The sequence below is a fragment of the Vipera berus genome (assembly GCF_964194415.1).
Source record: "Vipera berus genome assembly, chromosome: Z".
Lineage (NCBI taxonomy): Eukaryota > Metazoa > Chordata > Lepidosauria > Squamata > Viperidae > Vipera > Vipera berus.
Genome location: NC_138205.1, coordinates 96,769,349 through 96,795,705, shown reverse-complemented (window position 1 = coordinate 96,795,705; position 26,357 = coordinate 96,769,349). Strand labels below are relative to the sequence as shown.

Sequence of the window (26,357 nt, the reverse complement as noted above, 5' to 3'; positions counted from 1 at the left end):
CCCCCATAAACTTTTATTTCTGTAATACTTACTTTTATACAAATAAAGTTGTAGCACTGTCCTAAGAAAATATCTTGTAGGTTGTCATTTTTATGAAGGGTGATTGCTACATTTTTAACATGCTGAAAATAAAAATAGAGATTACTTAATAAATTATTTAGTAATGAATTGCTAAAACTGCATGTTTCAAATGACATACCAATTATTTACTAAAGAATCCAGAGTATTATTTACATAATTTTTAAGTAATAATTAATACTTGATTATTCACAAAGGAGAAAGAAAAATAAAGTATCACCCTGCAGAAGAGAAAAAGCATTTTACAGACTGTTTTCTGGTCAACATTTATTTCTTTATTAAATAAATGTAAATAACCACCCAAAAGGAACATCTAATATTTCAAAAAACTTGTGATATTTTATGATAAAACCTAATACTGTAGAGGAGGTAATATATTAAGCATTGTTGAACACAAAGAGTTATTGACCAACAGCAACTTTTATATATTGTCTTTACCTGTTGCTGAGAATACTTACTTTCACATGATTCTTCATTTTTTCATTAAGGAGAAATCCCACTTGCACAGCATCTTCCTTTATGTCAGTAATAATGCAAACTTCTTGTGATATAGTATCTGGCAAAGACAATTAAAAAAAAGAACAAGAAGGGGGAAGAATTATTTTCTTCACTATTACCTCCTTTCCAGGATCCTTTAGTCTCACTCTATAAAATCACTGTGTATTTAGAAAACAGAAAGTTGTTGATGACAACCATTATTATTAATGACATTTTCAGCTTAAGATCTTGGCTAAACTTCTGAATTTTTATATGGGGAATATATTGTGGATTGTTCATGATAAATTGTACAAAGTTTCAGGAGTCAAAATGATATCAGTTCTGGGCACGATTATCTTGTCTTTCATCCATAAAATTGGTTGCTATTCCTGGATATTCATAAGACAGTTTTGTATTTCACTAAGTTCAATTGGTTACTGACTTTCATATTAAAAGATATTCTATAGGCTACTTTGTAGTGGACTTTTTTTTAAAAAAACTATTCTTTATATAATAAGGTATAAATGAGTTAAAAGGATACTTGTGTGCTTACAGTTGTAGATAAAAACAAAAGAGATTCAGAGGTTTTATTCAACACTTCTTTTGCAACAACTAAATTAAGAATATTATACTTATTCAACCATTCAACTACAATTTGTTTTTAAGTTTCTGTACACAAAAATTCCACTAGCTGCCCTATGACTCTTCTGAATTATGCTATGTGTGAAGAATAACTACTAATAAAAGGTTTTGCTACCTGCCACCCAAGAGTTTTAGCATTAAAATAAATATATGAATTTTTCTTTGATAGGTACTTTATTAATTAAGGTGCTATCTGCACCTCTGGATAATGTTCTTCTGGATTATCGAGTTAAAACACAGTAATTGGAACCAGGGAGAAATAGACCAACTACAGATAACATTAATGTAAACAGAGCATTTTTATTTTCATCATCATCATCATCATCATCAAAATGCTGACTAGGTGACAAGTCCAAGCAGGACATACAAAGTTATGTAGTGCCTGCTGGCAATTCCCCTGTGAACATAATAACTTGGTGCTTAATTTTAAAAAATGTAAGCTGAAACTGAAATTCAGGAGGTCATATCACCATAAGAATTTGATCAGAGTTCCAAAAATATTAATTCTTCATCTAATTTTAAATATATTTTAGGGACTACCTTAAAGGCAGACTGAAATCTTCAAGCTTACATGTTTCAACTAGAGGTTCAAAGATATAGTTACCCCGGGGCAAGAAATCCTTAAAGAGATTCTTTCAGGATGTTTTTATGCTATCCAGGTTCTAACTACTTTTATAAATGAGTCATCCTAACTGCAGGATGAGGTTTCCCTATTTTCAGACTAATAATATAAGAAGAAAAAGGGGAGACATGCGCCACATTGTCTGCACATCCAGCAAGTTGCTACCTGCTTTATTTCAAACACATTAAGACTTATTTTTATTAAATCAGTATTTATTATTTTACAATCTACATTTTAAAAGAAATAAAAAAACTAAAAAATGCATATTATGGGTTTTTTGTGTGCAATCTTTGCTGTTCTCTGAACTTGGTTGTTTGCTTGCAGATGTTTCATTACCCAACTACTCAAATCATCATATATAAAACTGTTTGTTTTTCTTACCTACATCAGTGTTCAGTTTAATAGAATGGAATGTATTTTTTATCAACAGTTTTATTCTGCCTACAGGAAAAAAACCTGAATTTTTCCTGAAGCATTTGAAAACTGTTAAATGCATTTGCATTGGTAGGATTACATTTGTAATACAAAGTATCAAATAGGGCTCAAATAATTAAACAGTGATATATTAATTTCGTTTAAATTATTTTAGGCCATATTTCTCCAGTTGACTTGATCAATTAATTTAAAGATCAATAGGATAAATTATAAACTATTATTTGAAACTCCTGTAAAAATATCTATGCAAGCGTTCTGTTTAGTATTTAGCTGTAATATTTATTTAACAAACATATATGGCCACCCATATACCAGTAGAAACCCTAGGCAATAATATATATAAAAAAACCATTTGAAATAAGCAAACAACCCCTCAATCACGTATGATATAACTTGCATCAATCCCTCACATCATGCTATTTATGGTGCATTTATAATTAAGACAAATTTATTTATTTTTATTTTTATTCCATTTATATCCCGCCCTTCTCCGAAGACTCAGGGCGGCTTAGAAGCTTAGCAGTAGCCTTCATTCTATGTATATGCCTGCTTATTAGGGCTTTCATACACCCTAATGATAAAGCAAATATCTACATGTAAATGGGGAATCCAGATGCACCTAACAACGGTGTTATTAAAAACTGCAGTGATTCATTTAACAACTGTGGCAATAAAGGCTGTAAAATGGGGCAAAACTCACTTAACAACTGTATCACTTAGCTACAGATAATTTGGCTTAATTATGGTCACAAGTCAAAAACTACTTGTTTCCAAATACACACAAATTAAATGGAAATATTAAAAACATAAATATAAGATAACTGGTAGATCATTTCCCCAGGAATGTACATTGAGAGAAGAAAAAACATCATTATTGTTTTAGAATAGTTTATTTATATAAATTAAATTCAGTCTTGGCATTTTTGGCTGATGTAACAACTTGTAAGTCTGAGCTTGTACAATTAATCATGGGTGGGCACAACAAGTCTGCACAATAAATGCAATGTTGTTTTGTAAAGTAGAATGTTAATATATCTTGTTTACAAAATTTTTATTTTATTTCAAAGTTAAAATACAAAATAAAGAAAACAGGAAGAAAAAAGAAGAAACAAATTAACACTGAATACTAATAAAAAGGGCAAAAAAATAATAAATGATGAATACATCATTCACACTGACATTAAACATAAATGTCCACCCTGGTTGAATGCTGAAAAATATATCAAAAATATATGATGTATTGTCCTCCCCTTAACATAAGAGGTCTACAAGTAATTATAAATTTCCCCATCTATATCTAATAAAAATACTATGTTAGATAAAACAATGTCCTTGATGTGAAAATCTATTTATCTATCAATCCAATTGATCCAGCATTTTTTCACTATATAAAGAAAGCAATCAACAGGAACCCCAAAAGTAAAAATAATTTTCAAAGACCTCTGTTAAATACGTTATTATATTTAACATGCAGAAAATCCACAAATGGCTGCCAATCTGTTACAAATTTATCTAATTCATTGTTTCTAATCAATATAGTTAATTTTGCCATCTCTGCCAGTTCAGTCAATTTTATTCATGTATCTGAATAAACACAAATACAATGTGGCTTAGGTTTAATGAACTAGACAATTTGCCAACAGAGGTTGTAAAGCAAAATATCTGATGATCACCGGGTTATTCTAATGTAGAAACAAGGAAGATATATGCCTTCAAACGCTGCTGAACCCTCAGATACTGTAGCCAATGGTAACCTAATGGGTTATGCTAGGAGTTATAATTCAACAGTATTTGAAGGGTCAAAGTTGCTTTGTTCTATTCAAATGAAAGATGATCATATTGTATTTAGAAAATACTCCTAAGTGTACAGTAGCTTACTTTTATAAAAAATTGCAAAAATAAACTTTTATACCAGTCTGCTTTTATCTTTCTCTAAACTTAACCCTCTTTTGAAATGGGGAAATACAGATAATAATAATAATGCAGAAATAATGAAAAGAAAAACCTACAATGCTGTCTTGTTCAAAAACTCAAAAAGGGCACCTCTGCGTATGACAGCAATATATTTGCTATTTGGAATAAAAATAATTGTAATAGCATTTCTGCTCTTCACAAAGGCAGTACATATACGTATACATATACATATTCATCATATCACTCATCAGCTATTCACACTCACTGACCATTTCCTCCTAATTTAACATATTAAGCAAAATTTACATTCTACAACAGCAACCCTAGTGATTAGTATATTTTCAGACTTGCCAAGTATAATTATAGAAATATTTTATTCTAATTACTGTTCTTTTTTATATATAGGAGCTTTTCCCATTATTTGTAAAGAAGTCTCAGGTAGAAGGAACGGCAAGGTAACCAAAACAATTGAGGACTGTGTCCACAGCCTAGAACAGACATGTCAAACACAAGGCCCGGGGGCCGGATCCAGCCCGCGAAGTGGTTTCATGTGGCCCGTGAAGCCATCCTGGAAACAGTGAGGGAATGGCCCCCACTGCCTTGGCCCTGGCCCAGAGACCCTCCTTCTGCCAGAGACCCTCAGATCTGTCCCACTCCTGCCTGGGCCCCCATAGGCACCCTTGATGCGAATGATGTAGAGCTGGCCATGCCCACCCAGTAGGCCATACGCACTCTAGCCACGCCCACCCAGGCCACGCCCACCCAGCCCCCTGATGGCAACGGCAATGCTGATGCGGCCCTCAGTGAAATTGAGTTTGACACCCCTGGCCTAGAAGATAATACATAAATTGCAGGAACAAGAAAAAACACATACCTTTGATTAAACAATCAGCTGCAAAAAGATCCCACTTGTAAGTTACCTAAAGGATAAATAAGATTTGATTTTCTAGAGCAATCAATATATTAATCTATAATAGCGAACAGAACAGTATCCAAAAGCAGCTGTTTATATATAAGCACCTCTAAGTATTTCTTAATTTCTTAATCTTATTTTTCTAAAAGATTTGAGATAGATTTTACAGCATTTAAACTCTACTAAGCATTAATTTTGACATCTTGCAAAGAAGTATTTCATTTAACAATACTATTATAATTTACAATTAATAAAATAGTTATAATTCATTCAATAACAACTCTATACCTGAAAATTATAATCTTAATGTGCACAATATCATCAAATAAAATATCTTTATTATGTTTATGTAGTAAAAAAGAGGGTAATTTAATAAAGCAATTCATTATTGTATTTATTGTAAAAACAGTAAAGACAGTAAAACAAGATATCTGTTTGTGAAACTGCATTACTTGATGGAAAAGTATCTGACATCTGGTAAATGACTTAACATCTCTTAAAAAGTAACAAATCTAGCATTTATTTGTATGATTTCAAATTTAGAGACAATTTCAAATTTAGAGAGATCATAATATGTCTTATGACATCAGAAAAAGGACACCATAAAAGAGACATAATTAAAAGCAATATTAAAACAAAGTGAAGAGTGAAGGACAGAATAAAACAGTTTAAAAGGCAAGCTAAAAGGTGGAAGGAATGCCCTATATAGGTACGATGCCAATAAAATTTGGTTGCTATCTGACAACAGCAGAGGTAGCAGGCCAATACTGTCAAATACGATTCTGAATCCTCAGATTAGAATCCAGGAACAGACCTAGGTCTTAATACTTGACACATTAACTTCAAGCGTCAAGACTGCATTATAGGGTGAATTTTGGGGTAATGAACAAAATCCTAGGAAATTCAACTGAATTTATGAGATCTTAAGTTTATATATGAGGCAAGATGTATCCTTATAATCCAAGTTTAATTACTTTTGGAATGTAAATTGCCTAAGCAATTGGGTTATTCCTGGTAGGTTCATTTGGGCAGCTGAAGTGGCATAATTTGCCTATGCAAATTGTGCAAGAGAGTACCCGCTATGTTTGATATTACCAGAATATTCTCCACTCTTCTCTATGCTTTCTCTTTCAAGATGTTTAAATGTTACTATTGATTTCACTATTGATTTTATTAACTATAACCACAAGTATTATTTATTAAAGTATTTAGTAATACAACCACAAGCATTATTAAACAATATAATTAATTTATTAAATTTAATTCAATGACTAGATGTTTTTATTATAATTAGTGCAGTTAACACCTAGCCATTAACATCCTGTAAAAAATTCCATATCATGAGAAAAGGTTTCACTATTAATAAGTAGCAATAGCAATGCTCTTACCTTCCATAGATCAGGAGATCCTTCAATAAGCTTAGCATTTATTTTGCTATATTTTTGAGCTAGATGCAAACATTCTGTTCCATAATCCAGATCATAGTCACTACACTGTGGAAAACAAAAAGAACAAATTATAGAATATTTTAAAAATAAAATATGGCATTTGATCTTCAATGGATATACAGAATGTCAAGCAAATAGATTGTATTGCTCTATGTTTGGTTAATCCTTTAGAAATGTTGCTACAAATACAATACCTCACACACAGCCGGAAAAGAGGTAAACTCTGTAGTATTTCAAATATTTTTATATTCATACAGCATAATTATTGTGATATTGATAACAATTTTAATGTTGAGCTATCACTTTGGAATCCAATCTCTTTTTGCTCCACAATTATCATTGTGCTTCAGTTAAATATTTACTGTGTGTTTATGTGTGGGGGTGTGGGGGTGGGTGTAATGTCATGGAATGAGATATCCTCCAGGGAGGCAACTCCTCTGCTCTGTCCACCTAGGAGATGATTGAAGTTTGCAACCAGGAGCAAAGTGGTCACATGTACAACCACACTGTTCAAAGAGAAAGATTCCAGTTCCAATTGTGGTTGTAAATTGAGGATTTACCTTTAGTCTCTGTTCATACCCGATATACTAGCAGTATTGTATCAAGATTGCAAATTGGCATCATGTTAGACGTAAATAAATCACAATACTAAGATAAAGAATTTAAGGCAACCCCCAAAAAAACTAGTAAAGTACCAAAATGTATGATAAGGATAAATATGCATCTAGATTATGGAATTTACTCAGAAGCAAATTAGAATCTCATATCTCTTATTAAGTTACAGCAAGTATTTATGTAATAGAAATCATGGAAGGAATCAAAGCAGGGTGATGCTGGAATCTATGTCTGTATCAAATAAAGATTTATTGAAAATATCAAAGGATCCTGCACTAAGAAGAAGTAGATACTGGCATTTAGTCTTTTCACAATGCAGTTTCTATTGCTTGATTGCTTTTATAGCAAAGAAAACATACTGTACTGTGTGTGTCTGTGTCTGTGTAGCGATACACATATACATGATCTAGTGACCTAGTTATGAAAAATGCTGTACTCTTCATTTTGCAGCTTTTAAATAATCCAATTAACTTGTTAATTTAAAGCAATGAAGGAATTCAAATAGGTTTGATTAAATAATCAGTAATCATTAACTGATATAACATTAAATGGTACTGCTCTCTCTTTTGCAATATTTGTATGCTGCCTATATGGCAACATTTAAAAATTATATAAACCTTAAATGAATGTTTTAGACAAGTTATTTTAAAAAGGCTCGCAGATGTTCTGCAGAAGCTAAAGAAATTCTTGCAAGATGATAAGCAAATTATAAAACTAAGATTATCTGTTAGTGAAATGATGAATTTTTTCCTTCTCAGTATTTTGTAGCCGTTTAAAAATAGCCCAGTCCATGCACTTATTATACAACAGCAAATTTTATAACGAATCAGTGTGCCAAAGAGATAACCAACATAGAATTATCTAAAACATTCAGGTTCACTCAGACTCCCAATCCTGATTCAGATTTAATGTTTTAACAAATTCAAATATGACTGAAGTCTCATACAAATCATTAATCAAAACTGAACAGAACTTGTTTAAACTCTTCCTTTCTGGTAATACAGTGGGGAATGCAGAATGTGTGCTCAGATCTCATTAATGTTCTTGTGGAATGTTAGTATCAATAAAATTGCCATGAAGCAATAAAATTGAAAGGAGATTATTTTTTAAATTTTTATTCATTCATTTGTAAAAGCCAAATTGCTTGGGCTTTTTTATTCTTCTACTTCTCTTTACAGACAAAGATTATGTTGAAGTCTCAAGTTTATTGAAATACAAAGAACATATAGTTAAGAGAGACAAACCTAGAATCATAAAGCCTTTGTCTATTCTTTTTTAGGGATAATTATGTCTTTAGGAGTTGAGATAAGCAGAAAAAGGAATCCCTTTCATTTGTCTCTCTGCTTTTCTCTTTCTCATCTGTTTTACATTCAAGTGATACATCTTTTAATGAATTTAAAACTGTAGTACTGAAAAAAGTGACTTTTTCACAAGGTCACGTGATTCAAATTTGGATATTTGGCAACTGGTTCATATTTATGACAGTTGCACTGCCTTGTGTTCAGGTGATTATCTTTTGCAATCTTCTGACAAGCAAAATCAATGAGAAAGCCAGATTCACTTAGCAACCATGTTACTAATTTAATAACTGCAGTGATTCACTTAACAACTATGACAAGAAAAGTCGGAAAATGGGGAAAAATTCACTTAACAAATGTCTCGCTTAGCAAGACATTTTGGGATCAATTGCGGTAGTAAGACAAGGACTACCTGTACTGCTTAATACATTCTTGTGTTACATATTTTCTCAAATGAAAATTGTAGATAGGTTATACTTGAAATGGAATCTTTAAAAATCTTTACAATAATCATTAGAGTGATGATCCCTTGTTTAGCATAAACATGCCAATAAAATATCTTCCCTACTATTTTCAAATTAGTGTAATGCCATAGGTCACAGGTCGGCAACCTGCGGCTCCGGAGCCGCATGCGGCTCTTTGAGCCGTCTCTTGCGGCTCCCAGCCGCCCGGTGCGCACGCACCTCTTCCAACGGGCAGTGGTGCGCGCGCACCTCTCCAAATGGAGAGTGGCACCGCCCATTTGGAGAGGTGCACGCACACCTCCCCGAATGGGCGGAGGTGCGCGCGCACCTCCCCAAACCTTTGGAGAGGTGTGCGCGTACCTCCGCGCGAATGGGCAGCGGTGCCGCTCTTTGAGGAAGCTGCCGCGGCCCGTCTGTGAAGCTGCTGAAAGTGGCAGCTTAGCAGACGGGCCGCGGCAGCTTCCTCAAAGAGCGGCGCCCCTGCCCATTCCGAGAGGTGCGCGCGCACCTCTCCGAACGACCGGAGTTGCGCGCGCACCTCCCCAAACCTTTGGGGAGGTGCGCGCGTACCTCCGCGCGAACGGGCAGCGGTGCCGCTCTTTGAGGAAGCTGCAGCTTAGCAGACGGGCCGCGGCAGCTTCCTCAAAGAGCGGCGCCCCTGCCCATTCCGAGAGGTGCGCGCGCACCTCTCCGAACGACCGGAGTTGCGCGCGCACCTCCCCAAACCTTTGGGGAGGTGTGCGCGTACCTCCGCGCGAACGGGCAGCGGTGCCGCTCTTTGAGGAAGCTGCAACTTAGCAGACGGGCCGCGGCAGCTTCCTCAAAGAGCGGCGCCCCTGCCCATTCCGAGAGGTGCGCGCACACCTCTCCGAACGACCGGAGTTGCGCGCGCACCTCCCCAAACCTTTGGGGAGGTGCGCGCGTACCTCCGCGCGAACGGGCAGCGGTGCCGCTCTTTGAGGAAGCTGCCGCTTTCGGCACCTTCCTCAAAGAGCGGCGCCGCTGCCCCTTCGCACGGAGGTACGCGCGCACCTCCCCAAAGGTTTGGGGAGGTGCGCGCGCAACTCCGGTCGTTCGGAGAGGTGCGCGCGCACCTCTCGGAATGGGCAGGGGCGCCGCTCTTTGAGGAAGCTGCCGCGGCCCGTCTGCTAAGCTGCCGCTTTCGGCAGCTTCACAGACGGGCCGCGGCAGCTTCCTCAAAGAGCGGCACCGCTGCCCATTCGCGCGGAGATACGCGCGCACCTCCGGTCGTTCGGAGAGGTGCGCGCGCACCTCTCGGAATGGGCAGGGGCGCCGCTCTTTGAGGAAGCTGCCACGGCCCATCTGCAAAGCTGCCGAAAGCGGCAGCTTTGCAGACGGGCCGTCGCCGTCGTGCAACCGGGAACCGGTTCCATCTCATTTTTAAAAAAAATGGCAGCCGCGTGCGTCCGCGCATGCGCAAAAAACCTTTTTGCGCATGCGCGTGCATGGACACACGCACGCGGCTCCCTCTTTTTTTAATTTGTGATGGAACCGGTTCCCAGTGGCTCTTTTTCTTTTTTAGGTTGCCGACCCCTGCCATAGGTCAATATCTCTTGTGATTCAGAATCAAATAACTATTTTCCTATTTTTTAAAAAACAAGCCTTGAAGCTTTTAGATACAGATCTGCTTAGTGTACCTAGACTACAAAACTTGTCAAGATTTCAAATGGTAATGATAATGATAGAGTAGGAAGGGACCTTGGAGGTCTTCTACTCCAACCCCCTGCTCTGGCAGGAAACGCTATACCATTTCCGATAAATGGTTACCCAGTCTCTTCTTAAAAAACATCTAGTGTTGGAGCATTCACCACTTTTGAAGGCAGGTTGTTCCAATGACTAATTGTTCTAACTGTCAGAAGTTTCTCCTTAGTTCTAGGTTGCTTCTCTCTTTGGTCAGTTTCCATCCATTGCTTCTTGTCCTGCCTTCAGGGGCTTTGGAGAATAGCTTGACTTTCTCTTCTTTGTGGCAGCCCCTGAGATATTGGAACACTGCTATCCTTCACCTCTAGAGTAAGTCTATTCTTCAAAAGGGGCCAAAGAGAAGAATACTCATAAAAATATTGTTCCAATATATATATAATGTTAAAATAAAACCTCATGAAAATGAGATAGCTAATCTACCATTATTTTAACATAACTTCAATTTCGCTGATATTCAAATGAGTTTTAGCTTGCCATAAAAACTTTTTCATTAACTTATCCATTTAATGTAGCTAATAGAAGGTAACTCTAGAATCTCCTTTAAAATATACAATTAACTCAGTATAATGTTCATTTAAAAACAATACTTAACTTTTTGCAGGTGCATGAACTAAATCAAAATCTTTCTATAACTAAAGCATTTGTAAACAAATATGGATAAATCATAATTTATCCATGGTGTTTCAATTTAGTAGCTTGCCTTGAAAGCTGTAAAATATGATCTCTAGTACTAGACTTTACAAATTAAAAATTATAAGGAAGATTCTCTGTGAGGGATTCCCTCTTGCTCTTAATCTGTAAGCATTCTCTATCTTACTTTAAAATCAATTGGCAATAAGAAGCATTCCTGAAGGCATCCTTCTGTGCAATTCAATAAAGGTTTCCACTACTCATCATTCAATGATAGGTTAATTATTTTTTAATTATTTCTACTAAGTTGCCCCATACTTTAACTAGTTCTGATTGTAATTTTGTAATTATTTTTATCATGAAATTGATCATTTGTCTCAGGTCTTAATTTTAGAGAAATAGCAATGTCTTCAACCCTTCCATAATTTTAAGATCTCTACAGATTCCAGATACGCCAGTTATCAAACTTGTAAATTCAATATCAATTTGTGTAGGAATGGGTTGGAATTTCATTAGTAATTCAAAGTTTGAGATAGTGATAGATCTGGAAATAATACAGTTCTATTCAGTCCATTAGAGAAGGAGCCGTCATTCCTTCTTGTTTCTGTGGCATATCAAAACACTGTATAAGTTACTCCAGTTTTTTCTTCAGTTTTTGAAATTGAGCTCTTGACTTGAGCTGAGTGAGGAAGATCTATGGTATTTACTTTATGAGACATATTGTTAAAATAATGTTATATTCACTAAGACAAATTTAAAAAGGTCAGGCACAAATCATTCACCATTATAAGCAATTTACATCTATAGGTTTGTACAGGATAGAAAGGCTATCATTCATTCATTCATTCATTCATTCATTCATTTATTATTTATTTATAATTATTTTTCTATACCGCCCTACTCCCGAAGGACTCAGGGTGGTTTACAGGGCAATATTTAAAAGACAATATAAAATTAAGATAAAAAATAGAATTAAAAAGAATTAAATTAATTAATAGCCCAACAATAAAACAATGTTAAAAAACTTGAAACTAAAAACCCCCTCAGACCAGGCCAGTTAGATCGAAAAGCCAGGTTTTCAGGTCCCGGCAAAATGAGCGCAGGTCGGGGGCAGTCTGGAGTTCCACAGGTAAATCATTCCAAAGGGCAGGCGTACCCACAGAGAATGCCCTCCCTCTGGGGATCACCCGCCGGCATTCCCTGACCAGCGGCACCCTAAGGAGGCCCTCCCTATGGGAGCGCACAGGACGATGGGAAGTTGATGCTGGCAGCAGGTGCTCCCTAAAATAATCCGGGCCCATGCCATTTAGGGCTTTATAGGTCATCACCAGCACCTTGAATCTCACCCGGAGGGATACTGGAAGCCAATGCAGCTTGCGTAGAAGAGGTGTTACACGGGAGTATCGGGAGACTCCCATCACAACTCGCAATCATAATGTATGCAATCATTAAAACCAGGTCTGTAAAAACCAGGATTCCTCTGTCTCTCTCAGCCAAAAGAGGGTTGTGGAGCAGAAAAACAGGGCAGAAAGTGGATTGAAGGAAATCTTCCATGGGAAACAAGCAGAATTAATTGGAACTGCAAATTTGCCAATGTCATTTCTAGTTCCATCCCCACTGATTTCATTCATTCTAAATTGTAGCATTGGAAGGTAGGTTAAGAGATAAAATGACACTTCCAGAGAAAAACTTCATCCTCGAGCTATCTCAGTTACAGATGGATAATGAGATACAGTTGGTAACAGGTAGACATATCTTTGGGAAGTAATAGCCTGCTATCATAGCAGGGGAACAAGGCTGTGAGGATCTATCAAGCATTAACTCACAAGCTAAATGCCTAGCGAAGGGGGGGGGGAACACTACAGAATAGATTTGAGGTGAGGAAAGGTGAGCTAAGATGTCTTCAGATGAATGGAGACAGTAATTACGTTAAGACTGGAAGTAGACCAGTCCCACAGAATCTGTTTAGATAAAAAGGGTACAGGATATTGTCCACTTGTTGTCTAGATGGCTGCTCTTTGAAAAGAGATTGCAGGACAGCATGTTTGAGTGATATTAATCATCACACTCTCAAACATGGCAGAGCCTTTTAAAGCTCACTGAGTTCGCTAACTCACTTTCCAGTCACTTTCAAAAATTATCTTAGAGATCTTCCACAAGAATGAAATGTTACCTGGTGAGTTTAGCTTCATATATGTATAAAAGAAAAATGATTTATGTCCTGCCTTTATTATTTTATAAATAGCTCAAGGTGGTGAAGATACCTAATATTCCTTCCTCCTTCTATTTTCCTCACAACAACCAGAGCCCTATGAGATAAGTTGGGTGAAGAGACTACTGGCTTATCAAGCCCTATGAACCAAAAAAACATGTAGAATTACTATTGAACAGTCTCTTTTATTGTTCCTCATCTATAGACATAAATCTTGCCAAACTAAATCAACTATTTTTATCACTATAGAGAGGAGCCTTAACTTTCTCCCAAACTACATAAGGTTTGCTACTTCTTTACACTCCAGAATACAGCCTCTTCTCCCTGAAAATCCAGACTACATTCCACCAAAAACCCAAAGTCACACAGTTGGTTTCAGAGGACTTAAGTATAAATCACTTATTCCTATCAAAGATGAACAGAGATTGAATCAGGAAATTGATTTAAGAAGCCTGCTAAGACTTGCAATGATCTTTTTAGAAGTGACAAGGAAAAGTATAGGATTATAGGTACAAAAAAATCTGTTAAAAATTCTGAAAGATTTTCCCTTTGAAACAAAGATGAGTGGTAAACTACCAATGAAACTTCTTTTTGAAAAAGTTGCAGAATATATTTAAAAATATATCTTAAAAAATCAGAAAAGATTTATAAGATTGGCTTGTATGACAAGTGTTGAAAAAACAATATAGTTATATTTGCTTGCCTTTTTTGGCATTTTTCTGATAAAAAATATTTGACATAGAATTTTTATTTTGTGTTCCTTACATAAGAAAGGAGAGCTTCCCTAAAACAGCCAAAATCATTATATATTTTTATTTTTATTTTCTTTTTTAATACTTAAGCATTTAATACTAAACAACTAATTCAGTTGTTCTTACTATTATACTGAGGGCAAAAACCAGAATATTTACCTGAAGATATGCTTGATGAATTTTATCAAATAAGAAAGCCTGAGGCATTTCACTTGCTCTGTACTTGGCACGATCTAGTGAATGGTCTAAACATCCATCTGTGGTGGAAGCAATAACCGTGGAAACAAGAGGACGGATTGCTCCTGCTGCCTAGAATACAAAAATAAATGTCAGCCTTAAAACAAGTCAAAACAAATTAAAGAATTTAATCTTTATTTACATTAACCTAATATAGACACAGATTAATTTCCTGTGAATAAACTGCATAACAGAATTAATTAAACAAAATGTTCATATATCAGGTTCATGCATGATCAACTAATTGCACTATATAACAAAATTAATTATTCAGTGATACACAAATGATTAATCTAAACTCTTAATTTTCTAAATGGAAAATTCATTTATCATCACTTGATAATGAAGCTGATCAGCAAATTGACATAGTTTATTAATCTGGTTCTATCATATTGATTGAATTCTGTTATGAATATATGGCAAAGTTTCTTTGAATTTGTATTTCTGAAAAATACTGAAAATTAGCCAGATGACTATACCTTCAAATGGAATCAGATTAACAATCAAATGTGAATCAACCTATTCCAAAAATAACATGTTCCGGTGATCATTGTGAAACAGTTTACTTACACCAACAACCTTTAATTGTCTATATCAGTGATGGCAAACCTTTTAGAGACCGAGTGCCCAAACTGCAACCCAAAATCCACTTATTTATTGCTGGGTGCTGTGTGGCCCACTGGTTGGGCGTGGCTGTGGTGGTCATGGCAGACTGGGTGGGTATGGCCAAGGTGGGCATGGTCACCTCGATGTTGCTCAGGGAGTGACGCCTGTGGGGGCCAGGCAGGGTTGGGGGAGGTCCAGGAGGTCTCTGGCAGGAGGGGTGGTGGGCAGGAGGCTCATCCTGCGGGGTGAGGCGAGGCGAGGCAAGGCAGGGCAGGGTGCCATTATCACAGGGCAAGGCGAGGCAGGGGCAGCTGCTGCCTGACACCATCGGCCCCCATACACAGAGGCCAGTGAGCATATGCCGGCTTCTTGACCGGCGCACTCTGGTGCTTCATAGCCCACCACCAGCAGTTCAGACAAGCCACCTCTGAGCTGGACAGCTGGCCAACAGCTGAGGAGACAATGCAGTGGGTCATGCCTGGGAAAAGGACAGCATGCGAGGCCAGGAGGAATGGGATGGGGGAAGGGAAACCAGCCGTGCCAGGATGCATCTGGCCACATGGAACCTCAGACAGCTGATTGAAGAGGGACGGCTGCCATCTCCAGGGCATGGCACGTGTACCCACAAAGAGGGCTCTGAGTGCCGCCTCTGGCACGCATACCATAGGTTCACCACCACTGGTCTATACATTTCATTTCTGGTTAATTGTTTTCATATAACTTTGATTTAACAGTTGTTTATAGGGGTACCTTAGCATTAGATAAGCTTAACTTATTTAAAGGATAGTGCTTGAAACATTTATACACTTTCATTACTTGTTTTTAAATGACAAGCGTCTGTATATATATTTGGACAAGTTCCATACGTGTTCTAAACATGACAGTTTCTAGACATAAAACATGTAACACAAGGTGCTAAAACATAACAGGTGAACAGACCTTTATTTATAATTCCACTGAATACACAAATTCTGTCACCAGGATACACTTATATTCTATGCTAAGCATTAATGAAAATGGCAAATGAATTTCTAAAATAGATTAATATAAATAATAAACATTTATTTATCATTTTTATAACAGCAATAGCAATAGCACTTAGACTTATATACCGCTTCACAGTGCTTTAGCCCTGTCTAAGTGGTTTACAGAGTCAGCCTGTTGCCCCCAACAATCTGGTTCCTCATTTTTCCTGACCTCAGAAAGATGGAAGGCTGAGTCAACTTTGAGCCTGGTGAGATTCAAAATGCCAAACTGCTGACAGCCGGCAGTACTGCATTCTAACCACTGCGCCACCACGGCTCCTCCATAGGTGTATGTCATGTATGTGTTTCACTTTGAGAGTGGGCAACTAATTTTCATTTTTGATATGTGCCATTGTGCCCACAGTAAAAAATGACAATAAAGATTATCTTATCTTATATAAAGTAAAGCATATCTTGAAAATTAATCTTTGAAGGTGCAATCTAAAATTAATTTTAGCAGTAATTAATAAATTTTTAGATTTTTTTAGATTTTATTAGATTTATATACCGCCCTTTCCCGAAGGACTCAGGGCGGTTTATACAGGGCATTTTAAAATCACATCAATATAAAATACAAAGTTAAAAGAGAATTAAAAGATTAAATTATCCCTGAAAATAAAACCCCAGTTAAAATTCTCAGCCTGGGTCAGAGAGCTCAAAGAGCCAAGTCTTCAGGTCCCGGCGGAATGAGCGTAGGTCAGGGGCAGTCCTGAGCTCCACGGGCAGCTGGTTCCAGAGGGCAGGAGCACCCACAGAAAAGGCCCTCTCCCTGGGTGTTATCCGCTGGCAATCTTTTACCGGCGGCACCCTGAGAAGACCCTATTTGGACAAGATAATTTTCTAGAGTAAAATATTTCAACCATGGTTTCTTTGTTTGGCTTAGGAAGCTAAATAAGACCATCACATGGGCAATGGCTACTGAACTGATAGTAAACCCTACTTCTTCCATTTCACTCCCTGCTTCCCCACCTGCCCATCTTTTATTCTCATTGCTTTTTCATAGTTTATACTATTGTTCCATTACTTTGCTACTGTTATGCTTACGCTTTTTTTTAATTTCTAATTTTTACTGTTGTAAATCATCTAGAGTATTCCCACAGTGAGATAGGTGGCAAATAGATGTAATAAATAAATAAAAATAAAACAAAACATAAAATCACAGACATTTAAAGCACCTGAAGTTGGAAAAGCTTATCCTTAAGCAGATAAAATGTTATCAACCACTCCAGCAAACCCTTCTGGCAAAGCTATATTTTGCTTAGTACTTTCCATATGTTTAGGGCTGCAACTTTCAAATAATTAAAACGTAACAGTCAATTTCATCCTGAATAAGGCAATTTTCAAGTTACCGTATATACTTGAGTATAAGCCGACTCGAGTATAAGCCGAGACCCCCAATTTCACCCCCCAAAACTGGAAAAAGTTATTGACTCGAGTATAAGCCGATCCGCCGTTCTGCAAGCCTCCGCCGCTGGCGGAGGCTGGATCCGCGCTCTGCAAGCCTCTGCCGCCAGCAGAGGCTCGATCCGCCATTTTGCAAGCCTGAATACACAGGAATACCCTGTGTGGCCGCGGCTCTCGGGGAAGCCCTGGCTGTCCGCTTCCTCGCTCCACGCTGCCATTCGGGGCCCGCGCATTCCCCGGGCAAATCGCGGCGCCCAGCAGGCGAGGAAACACGCCCGCTCCAGTCGTCCCCCCTTCCCTCAGGAGACGCAAAGCAAGTGACCGCCCGGAGCTTACCGAGGACTTGCGCGCGGCCGAGGCTTCGGTGCTTCCAGGATCGCACGCACCTCTCCCAAGCCGCCGTCCGGAGACCTTCCCAAACTTCGGCAGGTCTCCGGACGGCGGTGGCTTGGGAGAGGTGCGTGCAATCCCGGAAGCACCAAAGCCTCGGCCGCGCACAAGTCCTCGGTAAGTTTTTTTGTTGACTGGAGTATAAGCCGAAGTGGAATTTTTCAGCCCAAAAAGTGGGCTGAAAAATTCGGCTTATACTCAAGTATATACGGTATTTTAAAAATCCTCCAATTACAGGAAATTGTACTTAGTAATAAGACTCAACTTTGAGAAAAAGCTTTTTCCTGTATCTAAAATTCAGCTCTATTTTTACAAACATAAATAAAAAGTTAACATCTGTGTGGGTTTTTTAAATATATTAAAACTATGTAACAATTTTCAAATTTGTATCATCAATTGTCCATTTCATCAAATTAAATATTAACACTTCTAAAAATAATATTCATATTAAGCTGGCTTTCAACCATAACACAAAGATCAAAAGCAAGAGGGAAAAATCGTCTGCCTTTGTTGGAAAGGTTTTAATTTACCAATATTTGTTCAGATTCCTTATTTATCCAATTCTGCCCACTATTTGTCCCTCTTATTGATAGAACTCTGTCAAGTGGAACTAGTGTTAGGGTCACAAAAACTTGCTCCAGCCTATTTTCAGGGCTGCATATGCAGAATAATTTCTTACTTTGCCCAGTATGTATATGATTTAACTTAGAGGTGCTGTAAATGTTTCTATAGCTGTATAAATCAATATGATTAATTCCTTTTTATCCTAACAAATATTTTTACATATTACTATACTGTGAATATTTACATAACTGGAAGAACTTATATTTGACAGCATTCATAACCACGTTACAAATTCTACATTCAAGCAGAATTAACTGTGTACTTATTTTTCCAACAAGTAGGAGCATGTACTTCTGTTCAGACATCCATACTCTCACCAATTATACTTATATCTAATAGTCAACATGCTTTACCCATAACTGTAATTACCTCTTCTGTTAGCAAAATTATCTTAAAGAATTACCTCTTTTACATTTCTAGAAATGCCACATTAAAAAAAACCCAATCACAATTATGTAATTTAAATGTTTCAGTTATTTTTCAGAAAGTGCATGTTTTGTATAATGAACATTAAATTGACACTGGATTTATATCACTTCTTTGGCATTAAATTGGCATGTAATTATTTTAATTTCCAACAAAACTGAAAATTAATTTGTAACAACTAGAGAACCAATATTTATGTATTGTCATATTACTAATCAGTAAATCCTTGGTTAATTCATTGGCATCAGACCCATATTTATTTTGGACACTTTTTGTATAGCTACTTGCTTTTAACTTCTAGTATTACTGTGGGCATATGTTTTCAGTGACCATTGTCTCAATGCAATGAAAAGAACAAATACCATGAACAATTATGTGAGCATTTTATTGCTAATAATTAGATATACAGTAAGTAATTTGAAAGGAAAAAAAATTCCTATTTTTACCTGATTTTATGTACACATCTCCCCAGTTGCCTTTTCCCTAAAGAGTCCCAAATTTCTAGGCTTTTTTCTTATAAGGAAATAACCTCTATTTTTTAACAACTAAAGTTCAGAGTGAGACAGAAACAAATTAGCAGGAAACATTAATTTGGCTTAGATCCAGATCTTTTTGTATTTTAGGTAGACCTGTGCAAATCTATTTAATCTGTTTCCGTTTATTCTAGGCTGTCTGTTGGATTTATTTTAGGAATAACTAGATCTGCATCTAAATCATTATCTGGAAAGATGCAGCAACCACACACAATAATATCCAGATAACTTTCCCACAGTATAGTTCTTAAAAAACAGGATATTCTGAATAGATATTCAATAAAATACATAGTCTGTGCTGTAAACTGGTTTGTTAGTTACATTTATTAAGCTTCTTTAAAAGGTTTCCATTGCAAAAATGATGATGCTCTTCAGAGAACAATTATCTACACAGTGTGGTTAAATCATTGAAACAAACCATTAAAAATAGATGATCATGAAAAAATTATGGTTTTCGTGTCTGCAAAAGAGTCAAAACACTAATATAAGCAAATACAACTCAGGATACTATTATCTGAAAATGAGCGAAGTTATGATATCTGCATTTCTGGTGGCTTGCAGTTGCATCCAAGTTGTTGTGTTGACCTCTTTGACACGTGAGATGCTAGTCTTTCTGTCCTCAAGAGACCATTCCTGAACTCAACAATTTTGAACAATTATCATCCTGTTCAGGTATTACAGAAATCTTGAAACAAAGGATTACTTGGACCAATTTCAATCAGATTTCAGGCTAGGATTTAGTACATAGACAGAATTAGGCTTCTACCCTAATGGCACTCCAAAACTCCTTGAAAATCTGGCTATCCTCCAGGCTTCAGGGTAGGATGGATTTATTTATTCATTTGTTTTATTTATTTAATTAGATTTCTATACCGCCCTATTCCCGAAGGACTCAGGGCGGTTTACAGGGCAGCATAAAATACAATATAAAAGATAATATAAAATTAAAATAAATTAAATTAATTAAGCCTAACAATTAAAACAATATTTAAAAAGCTAAAACCCCTTCAGTCCAGGCCTGATAAATCGAAAAGCCAGGTTTTCAGGTCCCGGCGAAATGAACGCAGATCGGGGGCGGTCCGGAGTTCCACAGGTAAATCATTCCAAAGGGCAGGCATGCCCACAGAGAATGCCCTCCCTCTGGGGATCACCCGCCGGCACTCCCTAACCGGCAGCACCCTAAGGAGGGCCTCTCTATGGGAGTGCACAGGATGGGAAGATGATGCTGGCAGCAGGTGCTCCCTAAGATAATCCGGCCCCATGCCATGTAGGGCTTTATAGGTCATCACCAGCACCTTGAATCTCACCCGGAGGGCAACTGGAAGCTCGCGGAGAAGAGGCGTTACACGGCAGTATCGGGAGACTCCCATCACAACTCGCGTGGCTGCATTCTGCACCAGCTGAAGCCTCTGAGTGGTCCTCAAGGGCAGCCCCATGTAGAGAGCATTGCAGTAGTCTAACCGAGAGGTCACGAGCGCATGAGTGACTGTGCGTAGGGCATCTCGGTCCAGATAGGGCTGCAACTGGCGCACCAGGCGAACCTGGGCAAAAGCCCCCCTGGTCACGGCACCTATGTGGTCTTCTAAACTGAGCCGTGAATCCAGGAGGACACCCAAGTTGCGAGCCCTATCAATTTAGTCCTCTTGTTAAGATGTGCTTTTTGTATACATAGCATGTTGCCTAAACCAGACATGTCAAACACAAGGCCCGGGGGCCGGATCCGGCCCGCGAAGTGGTTTCATGTGGCCCGCGAAGCCATCCTGGAAACAGTGAGGGAACGGCCCCCATTGCCTTGGCCCTGGCCCAGAGACCCTCCTTCTGCCAGAGACCCCCAGATCTGTCCCACTCCTGCCCAGGCCCCCATAGGCACCCTTGATGCGAACGATTTAGAGCTGGCCACGCCCACCCAGTAGGCCATACGCACTCTAGCCATGCCCACCCAGTAGGTCACGCCCACCCAGGACACATCCACCCCGGCCCCTTGAGGGCAACCGCAATGCTGATGCGGCCCTCAATGAAATTGAGTTTGACACCCCTGGCCTAAACAGATAAAGAAGATAGATTCATAGACAGACAAAAGATAGACAGACATAGTCTATTGTATTTTATACATATATATATCAATTTAGCACAGCAATTGACATATTATAAAAGACCTGAAACAAAAGATCCAGTTTTGAGTTAGGTCTACACAACATGCATCCTACCAATATGTTTTAAAAAGTGATATTACAGGTGCTACAGTACTCTAGTAATTCTGCAGCTCCAGTAGCCATGGAACAGTTGATTTTCAATGTATGGGGCCCATGAGGATTTTAATTTTATCAGTGTGGCCCTATTATCTTGACAAGTTAGCAAGCATACTTTGGTTAATGAAAAGTATACTTAATTATAACTAGTAAGAGAATTGAATGGGATATGATGGAGTCCAGATAATCTATCCATCTTGTTTAGAATGTGTTAGAGGTAAACATGCACAATGCACAATAGTGCAAATCAAATGAAAGATCATTGAAAGTCTGATGGTAAATCTCATCATCTGCCATATCAAAGGTTAGTGATCCAAGGATGAATTGCCTTAAATAAGGTCTTCTACTTTTGGGGCATGCAGATCTTAAGAAAATATGTCAGTTCAGAAGGCAATGAATAGAGAATAGGAAATGTCATTATAGTTAAAATGCCACTGATGTGTACCATCACCCGTATCAGATCCAAGGCAATTTTTATTCTTTGGATTTGAACAGCTGCACATCACTGCAATAAACAAGAACAAGTATTTGTCCAACGATCAAACATCCTGAGATGAATTCAAGGTAGAATGGAACTAGAGTGCAGTACAAGCAGCAGATTTATAGATTTTCTTTCAGAATCTGATTTAAGTATAAAATTAATGGACCCTTTTTGATTTATCTAGCCAGTTGCAATGTCAGAAAAACCTGACAGTGGGACTAGCAAGTAATGAAGCAGCTTTAACTATAATTTTATAATCATAACCAGCCCAAATTAGAACTCTGGTTATTATTACATGTGAAAAAGATTTATTCTCCTGTAGCTAATACAAAGAAGAAAAATTCTTTTTGCTATTATGGAGATACATAAGAAAAGCTGCTGACTTATTGTTAGGTACAAGTTACTGCAGGTTTCTGTAAAAACAGTAGCTTGCTTTACAACAACACTGAGGCAAATTGGAAATAAAAAAGATGCATGGCTTAAGGCTATTGATCTTTTATGGTCTTGCACTTTTCAATGAAATGACATGCACTAATTGTGTTGGAAATATTTTATCCCTGGAGCCTGGTAGAGAAGAGAGAAAGTTAGGATATCCATGAAAAGCAGGCTTGAGTATATACTTACATTACATTTAATGTTTTTGTATCCTAATTTTCTTTCCAAAATGAAGCCCTAACACTTTTAACCAAAAATAAATCCAATATTTTAAAAGATAAATGTTGATAAACTGCTGAAAATGAAAGAATTTCAATAAACCTATAAATTAATTCAAGTAGCAACTAATTCAGTTCATAAACCACTATAAACTCATAAATTAATTAACATAGAGCTCTAAAAACAGTTGTATAGTTGTATGTGTGTGTATAGTTGTTTTTTGTTTTTTTTTATTAAAAAGTTATCATACATTTTATCTTTAACAAACCCCCCTACCCCTCCCCTATCCCTCCCTCCTTACCCCTCCCCCCCTCTCCCCCCCCGACTTCCCAGAGCTAAGTACAAGGTATAAAAAACAAAAAAAAAGAATCATAAACAACCACATGCTAACAACCGTAAACTCTAAAATCTATCACTCTCTAGCTCATATAGAATAACTACAAACACTATTAATATAAAATCTTCATTTCAAAAAAAGGATTTAGGCAATCTAGCATGACTTGGGACGCGCTTAAAAGCTCCAGCCTTGTCCATCTGTACATCCAAAACACCATTCCAATCCCCCATAAAAATAACAGATTTATAATCCAACTGGGTAAGCTTTGTATAAAGTAAACTAAAAAAGTCAGCTTGTTGTTAATTAGGAGCATATAATCCAACTAAAAGCGTCTTTTTTGCCTTCTAGCAGCAGCTCTATCATAACGTATCTTCCATGCTTATCTGCTTCAATTAAGTCTGCTGTTAAAGCACTTTTAACATAAACAACCACTCCATTTTTCTTATTCATTGCAGAAGCAACAGATCGCATACCCAACCTTGAGTTCAGTAAATACTTTTGATCCACAACCCTAATATACGTTTCTTACAAACATATAACATCTATCTTGAATTGTTTTAAATATTGAAAAACCTTCTGCCTCTTCTGTGGTGAATTTAGTCCATTAACGTTCCAAGTTAAAAATTTAGTTGTCATGCATATCATCCCAAAGCTCTTAAAGCGCTGCTCTGATAGGACTATCTTTTTTAGGCCGTGCTCCTCCCACTGCTTGGCTATAAGTACGTTGTGAAAGTTCCATAGACTTCTGCTGATCTTGTTCTTTTATTTTTTATTTTTTAATCGTTTTAAAGCAGCACGCGTCACCCTCTGCTCTCTAAGATCATCCAAAGAAGTTGTAGCTTGATCTCCTCCAGCACCGTTCTCCTCTGTCTGTCCATCTTCAGCCTCTTGATGTTCTCCTTCTCCAGATCTCTTTGCAGCTTCCAAAAGTAATAATGGGGTTGCTTTTAAAACGTTATTGTAAAAATCACGCGCCTGCATCACAGTAACCAAACGGTACCTTTTACCTTCGTGCATCACCATCAACCCAACTGGGATCTCCCATCTGAACCTTATATCTCGTTGTTTGAGCTCTTGCACAAGAAATGTAAAATCCTTCCTTCTCCTTAAAATCTTTGGAGGAATTTCTTTTAGAACCAAAACTTCTTGATCAGCAATCACAACTTTAGAATCATAGGCAGCTTGTATAACTTCATCTCTAATTTCCCTCTTTACAAAATAAACCACCACATCTCTAGGCAGCTTTCTCTGTCTAGCAATCCATGAATTCACACGAAACACTTTATCCATGCCTCCCTTTATTTCAGATGCTGGCTGGTTCAATACCACTTCCAGAGCCTCAGAAATCAGCTGCTTTAGATCTTCCTTAATATTCTCTTTTAAGCCTCTGATTCTAACAGCAAACTGCATCTGATAATATTGAGCAAGACTCAATTCTCTGTCCATTTTGTCTCTTAAATCTTCATTCTCCAATACTTTTGCTTCTAATATGGCATTCTTTTGAGTCAAATCTTCCACTTTTTCATCCAGGTCTTCCACACATTCAGCCACTTTATACACTGAAGACAAAATGTCTGCCTTCATCACACTGAACTTCTGTTCCATCCTCTCTTCCATTCTCTCCTCCAATTTCTCCAATTTCTCCTCCATCCGTGCAAATTTATCACCCATTGATTCCAGAATTACCTGGGCATGTTTTTCAAGAGCATCTTGTAGATCCTTCGGTGTCAATACATCAGGAGGATGCAACGCCTGCAATGATGATTGTTGCGTCGGAGAAGTTCCAGCACTCCGAAGAGTTTTTGAGGGAGGTTTAGCCGCCATCTTTTACTTCCACTTGTGACGCACTTTCACTTTAAGTTTAAAAAAGTCCATCAAGCTCGAGAGTAAAATATAATAATCCTCTTCATCCTTTCCTCTTGTACCGCTCTGCCTGCTCCTTTTATTCCATAGTCCTTCCTTCAGGCAGGGGTGGTCGCAAACGCCTGGCTCTGCTCCAAGAAATCCGGAGCAGAGACGCTGGCCAGCTGGGAGCGACCCAGGCTACGGGGGAGTTCGATCCTTCAGCCGCCCAAGCTACAAGCTCAGGCGGCCCCGGAGAACTCAACCCCTACCTGGGGCCTCACCCCCTCCTCTTCTCCCGAGGAGGGGGCTTCAAATTCACCCGAACAGCTGATCGACGCTGTTTCGGGTGAAAATTACTCAGCTGAGCCGCGGGCAGCCCGGGAAGGCTGTCTCCAGCGCCGCGCAGCCACCGGAAGCCGTATAGTTGTTTAATTAAGATGTATTTCAGTTCTTCATGCAAAACTTGAATATTCTTCTTGTAATAATGTAAAATGCTATTAGACTTGAAACATTTTAATTACTTTTTGGATGAAAATATAGCACTGTTTAAACTTATCAGCATAGAAAACTGAATTGTATTTAGCATGTGACACAAATACACATCAATTATAGCAAGTAAAATTTTTAAAAATAATAAAAATAACAATGTAAAAAAAGAAATTATACCTAAAATCACAAAAAACCAATATCATACATGTCAAACATTCATTGAATGTTCCTAATGATAAGAAGCTCTAAATTACTTTATTATTTAAGTAACAGCAAGTAATACATGTTAATATATCTCAGGTACCATTTTAGGAATTCAAAGAAACAAGACCTATTAAAATGGAATGAGATGGAATAAAATCCTGATTTTGAATTGTAAGTGAAGGGAATGTAATTTTTAATAAAAACATTCTTTAATGAAAGCCTAGTTAAATGTTACATAACCTTAGTTCCTTAAAAGGTGGAAAACTTCTTGTCAGGCAGAAAACTTGTTCTCATGGTAGGCAGTCAGAAAGCATGTAACCAAAGTGGGCCTATCAACTGGGTCCATGGAGGAGGAATGTGGTGTGTCATCAGAACCAGGAGGTATTTAAACCCTTGCCAATTTTGATTCTGTGTGCTTCTTGATTGTGTTAATAGAAATCCACCAGCCTTTGCAAACATTTTTTAAATAAAAATTCTTTCAGTGACCTCCAAGTCTCTTTTTGAGTTTAATTTTATTCCAGACATAAGCAAAAAAAAGTTTGTTTTCCTAGCTAGATTTCTTTCAGCCTGAAGTTAAGAAAAATAAATTGTTCTGGGATCCTTTGAAATATACCAGAATCTTGTCCCCAAA

At 37.6% G+C, this 26,357-nt stretch overlaps 1 protein-coding gene across 1 annotated transcript in view; it reads right to left on the bottom strand.

Moving 5' to 3' along the window:
- The window catches only part of CRPPA (CDP-L-ribitol pyrophosphorylase A), a 62,078-nt gene that overhangs the window by 11,508 nt on the left and 24,213 nt on the right, over window positions 1–26,357 (bottom strand). Inside the window, exons 3-7 of the mRNA XM_081345459.1 lie at window positions 14,382–14,531; window positions 6,470–6,574; window positions 5,043–5,088; window positions 537–634; window positions 33–122 (exon numbers count right to left, since the gene is read on the bottom strand). Coding sequence (XP_081201585.1) covers window positions 33–122; window positions 537–634; window positions 5,043–5,088; window positions 6,470–6,574; window positions 14,382–14,531 — 489 coding nt within the window. The remainder of the gene's footprint in view (window positions 1–32; window positions 123–536; window positions 635–5,042; window positions 5,089–6,469; window positions 6,575–14,381; window positions 14,532–26,357) is intronic.